Below are 13,014 nucleotides of genomic sequence, written 5' to 3'. Positions count from 1 at the left end.
GACGGGAGTGGTCTGGAGGCAGACTGCGGTCTTGTAGAAAAGGACGCCCACTGGCCTGGCACCCGTTCACCTGCCCTCCTGACCTGAGGTGGCTGTGAGGAGGAAGGGGGAGCTGGAAGGAAGGTGTGGCGCGCTGTTCGTTCTCCTTTTCACTGTCGTGACTCTTTCGTAGGTGGGGCTGCAATTGAAATGTGCAGTTGTGTGGTTTGGTTACTGCACAACTGAGGAGTGAAGGTGGCCGACGGCAGTTCCTGGCCCGCTCATCACCCCGTGATGGTGGATCTCTAGTTCTGTCCCTCTGCGTGTTTACTAGTTGACTCTCTATAGTAATAAAGTTTTTTGGCATTTCTGTTGATTTAGTTATGTGCAGCGGTGTCACCCCCAAAGTCACGGTTCATTACTATCCTGGTATCTTGACACCCAGACTGTTGTGGCCTGGCCGGGGGAGGCTCCTCCAGGCTGCCCTTGGGTCTCTACCATGCCCGTCCTTTTCATCGTCACCCTCTGGGGAATGGCTGTACAGCAGGGCCTTCAGGCCATGGGTCTGGGTCAAATGCAGGTCCCATCTGGTTTGTTCATCGGTGGGGGGTGAGGGCGAAGAATAAGGATGTGGCGTGTCTCAGATCAGAAGACAACTTGAGGGCTCATTGGGGATCCTCGGGTTGTCAAATGGGTGACAGGCGGATTTCTTTACTTGGAAAGTTATAACCCCTGCCCCAAAGTCCAGTTTAGAGACAAGTATCTGCACACAGCCTCAGACCTGGCCTCCTCAGGGTGCCCCTGGTGTCCCCTCCCTGCCTTCGAGTCCCCCTCTGGCCCACAGGACAGGCTAGGTGCTGCTGGGGTGAGCTAGCTGGCACAGCGTGGTCTCAGGTCGTTGAGGTGAAGCCCCAGGGTACAGCACACACATTTTCTGAGCAGGCCTCGGGCCCGAGTCTCCCCAGTGCACATGGCGCAGATCGCAGGATCTGCCGCTTCGGTGTTTGCCCTCCCTTTCCCCAGTCTGTCAGTTGAGCCTGTGGCTTGGCGTCCATTGTCCCAGTTAGTGTCTTCTGAGCATGCGTGAATCTCTGCCTTCCATTTCCCAGTCCGTGTCTACTAAGCATGCGTGAGGCCCTGGCTTACATTTTCCCAGTCCATATCTACAAACGTGCTCGAGGCTGAAGATTCTATTTCCCAGCGTCATCTTGGAATGCAAGACGTTAGGAGCGCGCCCGTGTCTTTTGAGCATGCGCGAAGCCATTTTCCCAGTCTTCCAAGCTTGTACTAGGTCTTTGGTTCCATTTCCCAGTTTCTACAGAGCATACGCCATGCCATGGTTCCGTGTACCCTGTAAGCACGTGCCTGGCACGTGAGGCCTTGAGTTCTAGTTCCCTAGTACCTACGGCACATGCGCGAGGCCCTAGATTCCGTTCTCTGGCGGCTGTCAATCACGTGCAGGCCCCGTGCCTTCCCTGTCTCTTGTGGGGCTTGGACCATTACTGCACAAGCCCGTGGCCCAGATCTTGTTTTCCACAGCCTTCCAAGTGTGCTCGATGCCCGGTTTGATACCCAGGGTGGCAGAAAATAAGCCATAGCAGGATTTGAGACCCCAGATCTGACAGCGTGCTGCTGTGGGCTTGCTTTTCCTTGGGTCCTGAGTCGCCCGCGCCCCCCCCCCCCCCCCGCCTCCCCGCCCCCGCCCCGTCACACAGAGCCAAGGCGGGAGCAGCACCCTGATGCTAGGCGCCCAGACCTCACCCCGGGGTCCTGAGGGCAGGGCCCTGCCAGCTGCATTCGGAGCTCCCCCGGGTTCCGCGTACCCCACAGTACCTGTGGTGGGGGACACACCATTAAGCCGAGGATTTCTCTCTGCAGAAGAAGATGAAGCTCCGAGGCACCAAAGACCTGTCCATTGCTGCCGTGGGGAAGTACGGCACGCTGCAGGAGTTCTCCTTTTTCGACAAGGTGAGCCAGGCCTGGTCCCTCCAGGCACAGCTTCCTGACGGGTCTGGAAGCAGGGCCACTGGGGTGCAGGGGAGGGGAGAGCATAGAGCAGAGCGCCGGGGCCACGCGCGGACACGTCAATGGCTTTTGCAATGCCCAGTGCGTACCGTTTTTGCGGTAGTCTCCGTATTCCCACAGGTACGTAGGGTGCTGAAGAGCCAGGAGGTGTACGAGAACTTTCTACGCTGCATTGCGCTCTTCAATCAGGAGCTAGTTTCCGGCTCAGAGCTGCTGCAGCTTGTCAGCCCATTCCTGGGGTGAGTGGCTCCCGGCTCCCTCCCACCCTGCACACACAGGCCCAGGGGAGCGAGCCCGGAAGTGTGTTTGTGCGTTGCCTGTCTTTTACATGTTGGCTTATTTCCTACGTGTGCACAGGTGGAGCGCAGAGGCAAGTTCTTGGGTGGGTTCTCTCCCACCACGGGGTCTCAGGAAGTAAACTCAGGTCGTCAGCCTTGGCGGCAGGCACCTTGACCCACTGAGCCCTCTCGTCCACCTGTGTGGTTTTCTTCATTGATGAAAGCTGTTCCCCAGTCATTGTTGATAGGCTCTCATTTGTACAAAAGCGACTTGGAGAAAGCAGGGCCCGTGACCTTGTGCACTGTGTATGGACAGTGTCTTTGTCTCAGATTATGACTCTTGACTTTATGACGATATGAGAGCTGTTACCATTGGGTAGACATTTTACCTGTGATTTACGAGTTGTAGATGTCGATATTTGGGGACTGGTGATGTGCAGTCCCTCTTCTTGCAGGATTCTGGGCAGTGGCGTCAAAGGCAGCTTCTTGGTGGCCTTTCTTGGGTGTGCCATCCTGGTACAGCCTGACTCTGTAGTATGTGAGCTGTGAGTTCATGTTTAATGATATTTTCTCTTTTGTGTGCTTTCCAAGTTTTTACATGTATGTATATTGTGTTTCACATATTCCCCAAGCTGCCTTCCTGCAGGTGGTGGTGAATCTGCTGACCTCCACATCACATGTGCCCTCCCTACAACAGTAAACTAAATACACGAAATACAAATGTAAAGGTTTTACATTTTTAAAAAATCAACAGAAATATAGGTAGCCCTGGATGTCAGTTGCTGTAAAATTGACCCATTTAACATGTATTCCTTTTCTGTCCTGACTTCTGAGAATGAAACCATGGGGTCCTTTTGGGGAGGGGTCCCTCATGAGGGAGGGAATCTTCGCCCAGGAAGACAGCCACAGTGGACACAGCTGCTCTCCGTTCTGCCCTGTAGATCAGCCATGGACAGAAGGAAGGAAGGAAGTGGGGCAGAACTATGTGCCAATAAAGCTTTATTTAGAAGCAGTCTATGGGCTGATTGGCTGCAGTCCCTGGCCTGGATCCAGGGCCGTTACTGACCCTAGGCTCCTGCCTTTGGAGTCTGGTTCCAGCCTGCTCAGGCTGGACCGGCCAGTAGAGTCAACCTAGAGAGCAGTGCAAGGGAGACAAAGCCCAGCCACCCCAGGACGCCAGCGTAGGATGGACGGGGAACTTTGTGATGCCTGCCCCCTAGTGAGGGACTGCATGGGCAGGAGTACTTTCCCAGGCCTGGGCACAGCCAGGGCCGGAAGGACCCATGTCAGGGCTTGGGGCAAGGCTGGCATCTGTCTGTGTGAGCAGCCTAAGTGAGTTCATTTCTAGTCTGTCCATTCCGGACTGTAGCTTGGGCAGAAGTTGGCTGTGACCTCTGCGGCTGATTGACTGGTCACAGGGCTCTTGGGACTCTTGAGTGTTTTTTTGTTTCTTCCTTCTGTTTTTTTGTTTGTTTGTGGGTTTTTTGTTTGTTTGTGTTTTGTTTTTTTTTGAGACAGGGTCTCTTTCATAGCTCTGGCTGTGCTGGAACTCACCATGTAGACCAGGCGGGCCTAAAGCTTACTGAGATCTATCCGCCTCTGCCTTCCAAGTGCTGGGATTAAAGACATGTCACTACACCCCACTTTGTTTCTTTCTTTTTAATTAATTAATTAATTAATTTTTATTTTATGTGCATTGGTGTTTTGCCTGTATGCATGTTTGTGTAAAGGTGTCGGATCCCCTGGAAATAGAGTTACAGAAGGTTGTGAGCTGCCATGTGGGTGCTGGGAATTGAACCTGGATCCTCTGGAAGAGCAGTCAGCGGTCTTAACTGCTGAGCCGTCTCTTCATCACCCTCTTTCTTTGTTTTTGAAGTTAGAGGACAGAAAATGAAGGCCGTGGGGCTCATGGTGGTTATTCCCGGTGTGTTGTAAGGGGGTATGGTTGGTGATAGGTGGGGAGGCCTCCCCTTCCCTAACATTGAATTCTGATTCAGGTCAACTTTGAAGTTCCACATGCACACGGCCATTTTCACAACTCTAGATTATTTTCAAGAGGCCCAGTGCCCACTTACAGTTTCTGTCTGTCTTTGAAGAAAATTTCCGGAACTCTTCGCACAGTTCAAGTCCTTCTTGGGAGTGAAGGAGCTGTCCTTCGCACCACCTATGAGTGACCGGTCTGGAGATGGCATAAGCAGAGAAATTGACTATGCATCTTGTAAACGAATTGGATCCAGCTACAGGGCACTTCCCAAGACCTACCAGCAGCCCAAGTGCAGCGGAAGGACCGCCATCTGCAAGGAGGTAGTGCCCTGGGGTCACAGGTCAGCCCCCCACAACAGACAGCCATGGGCCAGGGTTCCGACTGCCTGAGACATCTACTACTGAGGTGTCACCAGAGCCCAGCTCAGCCTCATGCCCTGTGGGATGGCCATGCTAAGAGTTCACACAAGTGTGGGGAATTGGCCAACTTCATCACTGCCGAGTTCTGCCCTGTCCCCGAGTGTCTTAGGGTTTCTGTTGCTGTGATGAAATCCCAGGACCAAAACGACTTGGGAGGAAGGGGTTTATTTCATAGTCTGTCACCCAAGGAAGTCAGGGCAAGAGCCTGGAGGCAGGAACTGAAGCAGAGGCCATGGATGAGTGCTGCGTATGGGCTTGCTCCTCATGGCTTGCTCAGCCTGCTTCCTTATACAGTCAGGACCACCCGCTCAGGGGTGGCGCTGCCCACAGGCCAGTCTGGGGGCTCATTTTCTTAATTGAAGTTCTCTCTTCCCAAATGAGTCAAGCTTATGTCAAGTTGACATAAAACTAGCCAGAACATTGTGTGTGTTCAGTGTGACCCTTGAACACCTTGTCAGGTTTGTGGAGTCCCACTGAAGTTTAGACAATTTATAGCCCAAGGATCTACTAAGTATTGCAAAGCAAATCTGGTCCACTGCTTGTCAGTAAAGCTTTGTTAGCACACAGACATGCCCTTCATGGACACCCTGCCTGTGGCTACTTTCTTGAGACAAAGGCCAAGTTGGGTATTCAAGACAGAGGACCCAGACCACAAAGATTAAAATCTTGGGGCTCAGGCCCATCATGTAATGTATGTTCAGCACCACAGCCCTGGCCTGCTGAGGAGCAGCTGGAGAGTTATTTCACTGAGTGGTGGGAAGTCACTGCTCACATCGTCTGTACTGGCGCACTTAGTGACACTCCTTTCCTTGGGTCCAGGTCCTGAATGACACATGGGTGTCCTTCCCGTCCTGGTCGGAAGACTCGACCTTTGTCAGCTCCAAGAAGACGCCGTATGAAGAGCAGCTGCATCGCTGTGAGGACGAGAGGTTTGAGGTAGGTGAGGCTGCACCCCTGCCTGCCTGTGCTCTGGCCACCCAGCCCGGTGTGTCTTCCTGGTGTAGCCCGGTCCTGCAGTCTCTCACCCCTGCCTGCCTGTGCTCTGGCCACCCAGCCCAGTGTCTTCCTGGTGTAGCCCGGTCCTGCAGTCTTTCACCCCTGCCTGCCTGTGCTCTGGCCACCCAGCCCGGTGTGTCTTCCTCGTGTAGCCCAGTCCTGCAGTCTCTCACCCCTGCCTGCCTGTGCTCTGGCCACCCAGTCCGGTGTCTTCCTGGTGTAGCCCAGTCCTGCAGTCTCTCACCCCTGCCTGCCTGTGCTCTGGCCACCCAGCCCGGGGTCTTCCTGGTGTAGCCCGGTCCTGCAGTCTCTCACCCCTGCCTGCCTGTGCTCTGGCCACCCAGCCCGGTGCCTTCCTGGTGTAGCCCGGTCCTGCAGTCTCTCACCCCTGCCTACCTATGCTCTGGCCACCCAGCCCGGGGTCTTCCTCGTGTAGCCCGGTCCTGCAGTCTTTCACCCCTGCCTGCCTGTGCTCTGGCCACCCAGTCTGGTATCTTCCTGGTATAGCCCGGTCCTGCACTCTCTCACCCCTGCCACTTGGAGCCGCCCCCAAAGCTCCCAGCTCTCAGCTCTGGCAGCCTCTGAGCTCCCAGCACATCACCACCACCTTTCTTCAGCTAAAGACAGTGCGAGGCTGGAGAGATGGCTCAGCGGTTAAGAGCACTGGCTGCTCCTCCAGAGGTCCTGAGTTCAATTCCCTGCAGCCACATGGTGGCTCACAGCCTCTATAGTAGGATCTAATACCCTCTTCTGGCCTGCAGATATCCATGCAGAGCATTCACACATAAAATATAAATCAATCATCAATCAACTAAAGACAGTGGGTTGGTTAACTTAAAACTAAGTTAGCTTTATTTTTATTGACGCTGTAATTGGGTGCTCAGACTCCTCAACCCTCGTAGGGACAGGCAGATAACCACTCTTCTTATCCCAAAGTCCACGTGTCTTCTTTTTGATTGGCTTTACTTTCTTTTTAAGATTTACTTATTGTTATTTTATGTATGTCGGTGCCTGCCTACATGTAGGTCTGTGCATCGTGTGTGCCTGGTGCCCACAGAGGCCAGAAGAGGGCATTGGATCCCCTGGAACTGGAGTTAAGGACAGTTATGAGCCACCATGTGGGTGCTGGGAATTAAACCCCAGTCCTCTGGAAGAACAGCCAGTGCTCTTAGCCACTGAGCCAGCTCTCCAGCCCTTGGTTTTCTTTTTGAAACCATCTCTCTTTGTAGTGTAGGCTGGTATACTACTTGTGATCCTCCTGCCTCAGCCTTCCAAGTGCTAGGATGACAGGGGCATGCTCTCCACCCCAGGCTCCTGTGTGTGTGGGGGGGGGCTGACTGGTGTGTGTGTGTGTGTGACTGACTGGTGTGTGTGTGTGACTGACTGGTGTGTGTGTGTGTGTGTGTGTGTGTGTGTGTGTGTGTGTGTGTGTGTGACTGGTGTGTGTGTGTGACTGACTGGTGTGTGTGTGTGTGTGTGTGTGACTGGTGTGTGTGTGTGTGTCCATCTTACACTATGACAAGAGCCCTATGAGCAAGGCAGCTGCTGGGAAGTGGATTGTGAAGGCCATGCCTGGGGAAGCCTGCCTTTGGTGTCCCACGGTGGGAGGGACACAAAGGAGGCCTATTGTGGCTGATGTCCTCCTTCCTGGGCAGTGCCGCCCACCCATGAGGACAGCCTGTGCCTGAAGCACCTCTTTGAAGTCCTGTATTCTGAGACAAGGTTCTCTTGGAACACATGGTTTCCTTCTGCCTCCCATGTGCTGGGGTCATGTTAATACTGCCATACCAACCTCTAAACTTCAGTGTGAATTTGGGAGGGGCAGATAATCAGACTGTAGTGGCAAGTGTGTGTGTGTGTGTGTGTGTGTGTGTGTGTGGTGTGATTCTGTCACTTGTGGAGTCAAGGCCTGGAGCCCCACAGACTCCCTGATCTCTCTGCTGTTCTAATAATCAATAGCCATGTTGTTTGAATCCTAAATGGTCTTTTAATAAAAAAAACCTAGAGCCTTATATCAGGGTGAAAGCTGAAAGATCAGAGAAGCAGAACAGCCAGCCACTAGTTCAACCTCTACAAAATCCTCAGCCTAAAGAGAGTAAGTTCCTGTTTCCTCACTCCTTATGGACCTTTCTCTCCCCTGCTACATTACTTCCTGGGATTGAAGGCGTGTGTGCTTCCCAAGCAAAGGCATGAGATCTCAAGTGCTGGGATTAAGGGTGTGTACCACCACTGCCTGACCTCTGTGTCTAATCTAGAGGCTGGCTCTGCCTCTGATCCTCAGGCAAGTTTATTAGGGTACACAATATATCATCACAGTTCCCCTTTTTTTGTCTAAAATAATAAAAGGTTATGACTAATAAAAGAAAAACTATATACAATAAGTATATATAATATATACAGTCAAGAATTACATTAACAATGTCTAGTCCATTAACATTTGACAAATTCAGAGAAAATACTCCATTATTAATCCTATTTTGGTGAGTCCAAAATGATGTACTTAATTCATTTTCTCTCCTAACTTGTATTACCAACCAAAAACTATCTTTTTATATCTTTCAAACTTAGACATTTACACCTCTGTAGTAAGTTTCTTTTCTGAATTTGTTTACAAGGAAAAATATAACTATAACTAATCTTCAGCTGCATCAGAGACCTGAGAAGGAAATAATATTACCTAAGTAAGCAGGAAGTATAACAAGCGACTTCCAAAAAATGTGAGTTATGACAGAGACAGCTGGCTGCCTGGACAGTCACCTGAGGTTCCTCTGCAACATTGGGGCATCATCTTCGACTACAGGCCTAGCATATCTGACAGAGTCAGCTGTGAAGCAGGACTTTCTAAAGGGCCTTCCTGCCTTGTCTTGGCAAGGTTCGTCAGTCCTTTCTTTTGTGTCCTGCTTGTCCATTTTGGAACACAATATATCACCACATAGCCACACTCAGCCTGCCCCTTCCCTCACCCCGTGAACTCCTCTGTCCCATCCTCTGCTGCTTTGTCATTTTGTGTGGTGGCACATGCCCTTGATCCCAGCACATGGGAGACAAAGGCAAGAGGCCTAAGTTCATGCCAGCCTGAGCTATGACACAAAGCCCTGTCTCAAAAAGATGAGAAAGTAAGCAGGAGCCTGGGAAGAGGACTCAGCAGTTAAGAGCGCTGACCGCTCTGGAGAGACCGTAGTTCCCGTTCTGGGAGCCGCTCTGGGAGCTTACAGCCAGCCTCCTGTTATGCCAGCTCTAAGGGGTCCACCTTCTGGCCTGCAGGGGTACTGCACTCACTGGCACAGAGTATAAAGTACAAATGATGTCACAGGGTAGGCCACTGTGTGCCCACGCACCCCATGAGGTGGTATGGACCACTCCTGTGCTGTTGGAACTCCACCCCTCCCACACAAGTGTGCTGTGGTGGGCACTCACACTTAATGGCTCCATCTACAACTCCTGACCACCCTCCATACACCACGATCACCTTCACACGATAATGGGGCCCCCAGGGTGACCATGCCTGCCCCTCTCTGCAGTTAGATGTTGTCCTGGAGACCAACCTGGCCACCATCCGAGTGCTGGAGAGCGTGCAGAAGAAGTTGTCAAGGATGGCACCTGAGGACCAGGAGAAGCTCCGCCTGGATGACTGCCTGGGTGGCACGTCGGAGGTGATCCAGCGCCGGGCCATCCACCGCATCTATGGTGACAAGGCCCCCGAGGTCATCGAGAGCCTCAAGAGGAACCCCGTCACCGCTGTGCCTGTCGTTCTGAAAAGGTGTCCCCACCTTCACTTCCCTCCCCGACTTGGCATTCAGGGGAGCTTCTAGGGTTCCTTACCAATGGTGTCACCTGACCCAGTCTCCCCCTCCAGTCCTGAGCCAAGTCTCGGCAGCCAGGCTCCCGGACACCTAATGGTCACAGTTGGCTCCAGGTGTAGACGCGCAGTCTCTCTTTGGAGGGGTGGGTTCTGGGACCTCCAGACCCTTCTAGAATTTGAGTCAGTGCTTACATAAGCCCACACCTGTGCATGCCTGTCCATCACCCCTGGGGACTTAGAACGCCTGTGGCAGTACGTGTGCTGTGTGTCCAGTTCTTAGGCTTGGTTGAGTCCTGGGATGTGAAGGGCAGACTGACCATAAAACAATCCGCCCCAGCCTGCTGCCTCCTCAGGGTGGTACCGGCTAAGCGGGCAGCTGGGCGCTGGGGAAGGGGGGAGCCACTGCTGGAGAGACCCTCAGTAACTGAGAGCACTGCCTGCCCTTCCAGAGGACCCACATGGCAGCTCCCAGCCATCTGTGATCCAGGGGCACCAGGCATGCATGTGGTGCACATACATGCAGACAAAGCACTCATGCGTATAAAATTATACATTTTTTTTTAAAGTAGCCATGTTGTTTTTGTGGGACCACTGCCCCCTTCCTCTCCCTCTCCCTCTGTGTGTTTTTTGGTTTTGGTTTGTTTGTGTGTTCGTTTGTTTTGGTGATAGGGTCTTATGTGGCCCAGGCCTTGGACTTACCATGTGCCCCCGGCATCCTTTTAACTCCAGATCCTGAGTGCTGGTATGACATCCTACACCATGATGCTGGGCTCTTTTTTGTTTTGGTTTTTTCCAGACAGGGTTTCTCTCTGTATAACAACCCTGACTGTCCTGGAACTTGCTCTATAAACAAGGCTGTTCTTGAACTCACAGAGATCCGCTTGCCTTTGCCTCCCCAGTGGTGGGATTAAAGGTGTGTGCCACCACTCCCTGGCCTTTTTAATTGTTTTTTGAGATGGGGGTTTCTCACTATAGCCCAGGCCAGCCTAGAACTGGACATCCTCTGCCTCAGCCTCCCACATGGTAGCTTGCTCTTTGAGGTGCAGACCACATGTGTAGTTGGGAGGAGGATAGGCCCTTCCCCTGGGGTTCCTGGAGGGTCTGGGCATCAGGTGCTGAGCTCCGCTCCCCACAGGCTGAAGGCCAAGGAGGAGGAGTGGCGGGAGGCCCAGCAGGGCTTCAACAAGATCTGGCGGGAGCAGTATGAGAAGGCCTACCTCAAGTCCCTGGACCACCAGGCCGTCAACTTCAAGCAGAACGACACCAAGGCGCTGCGCTCCAAGAGCCTGCTCAATGAGATCGAGAGTGTCTACGATGAGGTGAGGCGTGCTGAGCAGGGACCACTGGCCTCCTCACACCCCGGCCCGCTGAGCGGGGACCACTGGCCTCCTCACACCCCGGCCCACAGAGCGGGGACCACTGGCCTCCTCACACCCCGGCCCACAGAGCGGGGACCACTGGCCTCCTCACACCCCGGCCCACAGAGCGGGGACCACTGGCCTCCTCACACCCCGGCCCGCAGAGCGGGGACCACTGGCCTCCTCACACCCCGGCCCGCAGAGCGGGGACCACTGGCCTCCTCACACCCCGGCCCACAGAGCGGCATAGTCCTCACCTTACAGTGGGGAGACAGGTGTGGAGGCCGCTGCTTGCCAGACTTGCCCTGGGGTTTTCTTTCGCTGTGCAGATTCTTTTGGTTTGTCTGAGAGTGGATGTGAGTACAGGTGTGCTCAGAGGTTTGCTGTCTTCTGGGAGCTGAGTTAAGAGGTGGCCGTGAGCCACCAGGAGCCCAGCTGGGACCCTCTGCAGGAACATCAAGTATTCTTAACTCCCGAGCCATTTCCCCAGTCCCCATAGTGTGACATTTGAGGGCAGTTGTGGTGGCCTGGGGTAAAACACTTGCTTAATTTGAGGACTGGGTTCCAGATTGAGGTAACCACAGGGGGAGAAGGTTGTTGAGGTGTCCATAGATTAGTAAATCAGTCTCCATTGCTGTGACAAGCGTGTGAGAGAGACCAATCAACAAGAGGAAGGTTGGTGTGGCTCAGAGTCTGCCTGGCTTCTCTGCTGCCTTAACCTCTAACGAGGTGGAAGCATCATGGTAAAGAGAGAGGAGCATAGGCAAGACACCCCCAGAGGTACAACCCCAGGTCCCCCCCCACCCAATCAGACCCCACCTGCCCTACTTCCCAATAATACCAGTTAGGAGGCCATCATTAGGTCAGTATCCAGGAGGCCTCATGGTCCATTCACCTTGAGTGATTGGCTCTACCAACTAGGACCGGAGCATCCAGACTCTAGCACTGCCCTAACTTGCCTTCTTTTGCTGTGATAAGCACCGTAACCACAAGCAACTTGGGGAGGACAGGGTTCATTTAGCCTTCAGGTCCGTCCTGGGGCATCAGGACAGGAACTCTGTGTAGGAGCTGACACAGGCACGGAGGGATGCTGTTTCCTGGCTTGCTCAGCCTGCCTTCTGCAACCCAGGACCATCTGTCCAGGGGTAGTGCCACCCACAGTGAGCTGGGCTCCTCATCGAGGTTCCTCTTCCTAGACGACACTCACCTGTGTCAAGGTGACAGACACCACACACACACACACGAGCACAAGCATTGTGACACAAACAAACTAGGGGACTTGGGAGGCCAGAGGGAGCCCAGGGTGTGGGTGGGTGGCACTGTGGTGGGTGGGGCTCTGGCCGTGGGGTCTTTGAGTACCGAGTTGAGCTTCCCAGCCTTCAGGAAGAGAGTCTGACCTGATGAGGTGTGTGCTGGCCGACTGGGTCTTGCCTCAGATGGTGCTTGAGGGACCTCCAGAGCTTCACCATGCACCCGTGAGAGCGGAGGTGACACCCAGCCGGCCCCCAAAAGCTCCTGTCTAGAGAGTGTCTGCCTCTCCACACAGTCCTAGTGTTGATGCCCCAAGAGAGGGCCGAGGCTCCCGGGTGGGAGGGGCAAGAGTGGTCACCTTTGGGTTTGGGAAGGTCATTATCCAGATCAGCACTGAGAGTGAGCCTGGACAGTGAGCAGCCAGCATGCTCAGAGGCCCTGGGCTCAGCAGGAGGGAGCCTGGCCAAAGAGAGACCCAGGCCCAGGACTAAGGAGCCTCGAAGCCTGGGGCTGGTGCCCATGCTCTGGTTGACTAAGGAGCAGGACAGGTAACAAGCTGTGTTCATGGGGGTAGGGGGTAGAATGTGGGGAGGGCTGTGGAGTGGAGCTGAGTGTTTGAGTGGCAGATGGTGAGGCCCCGGTACACTCTGAGCCTCACTCCAGGGAGACCTGACCCGGTGGTCAGGTCTGTGGGGAGCCCAGAACGGTGGTTCTGTTATCTCATTGCAGTCCTCTGGTGCTAACGTTGGCAGTGAGGGGGTCTTGGTTTGCCCAGTGGGAAACTAGGCAGGCTGGGGGACCCTCCAGCGGAGCTGTGAACCTTGGAGAGGAGGGTGGGTGTGTGCCCCGCTTGCTCCTCCTTTCCGAGGAGGCTGTTACGCTGGGGGCGGGGCTCGGGTGATTGGCAGGCCTGCCCACTGCC

General features: G+C 53.9%; 1 protein-coding gene across 2 annotated transcripts in view; it reads left to right on the top strand.

The window, feature by feature from the left end:
- The window catches only part of Sin3b (SIN3 transcription regulator family member B), a 37,931-nt gene that overhangs the window by 16,946 nt on the left and 7,971 nt on the right, over positions 1–13,014 (top strand). The window contains exons 7-12 of one of the 2 annotated variants that reach the window (XM_006989904.4): positions 1,858–1,947; positions 2,125–2,243; positions 4,379–4,586; positions 5,505–5,621; positions 9,203–9,441; positions 10,619–10,802. In XM_006989904.4, the coding sequence (XP_006989966.1) occupies positions 1,858–1,947; positions 2,125–2,243; positions 4,379–4,586; positions 5,505–5,621; positions 9,203–9,441; positions 10,619–10,802 (957 nt within the window). Of the gene's footprint in view, positions 1–172; positions 350–1,857; positions 1,948–2,124; positions 2,244–4,378; positions 4,587–5,504; positions 5,622–9,202; positions 9,442–10,618; positions 10,803–13,014 lie in introns of those variants that run through there. The other variant, XM_006989905.4, reaches the window with a different exon arrangement.

The sequence above is a fragment of the Peromyscus maniculatus genome, chromosome 17 (assembly GCF_049852395.1).
Source record: "Peromyscus maniculatus bairdii isolate BWxNUB_F1_BW_parent chromosome 17, HU_Pman_BW_mat_3.1, whole genome shotgun sequence".
Lineage (NCBI taxonomy): Eukaryota > Metazoa > Chordata > Mammalia > Rodentia > Cricetidae > Peromyscus > Peromyscus maniculatus.
This window is presented reverse-complemented; position numbering and strand designations above follow the sequence as displayed.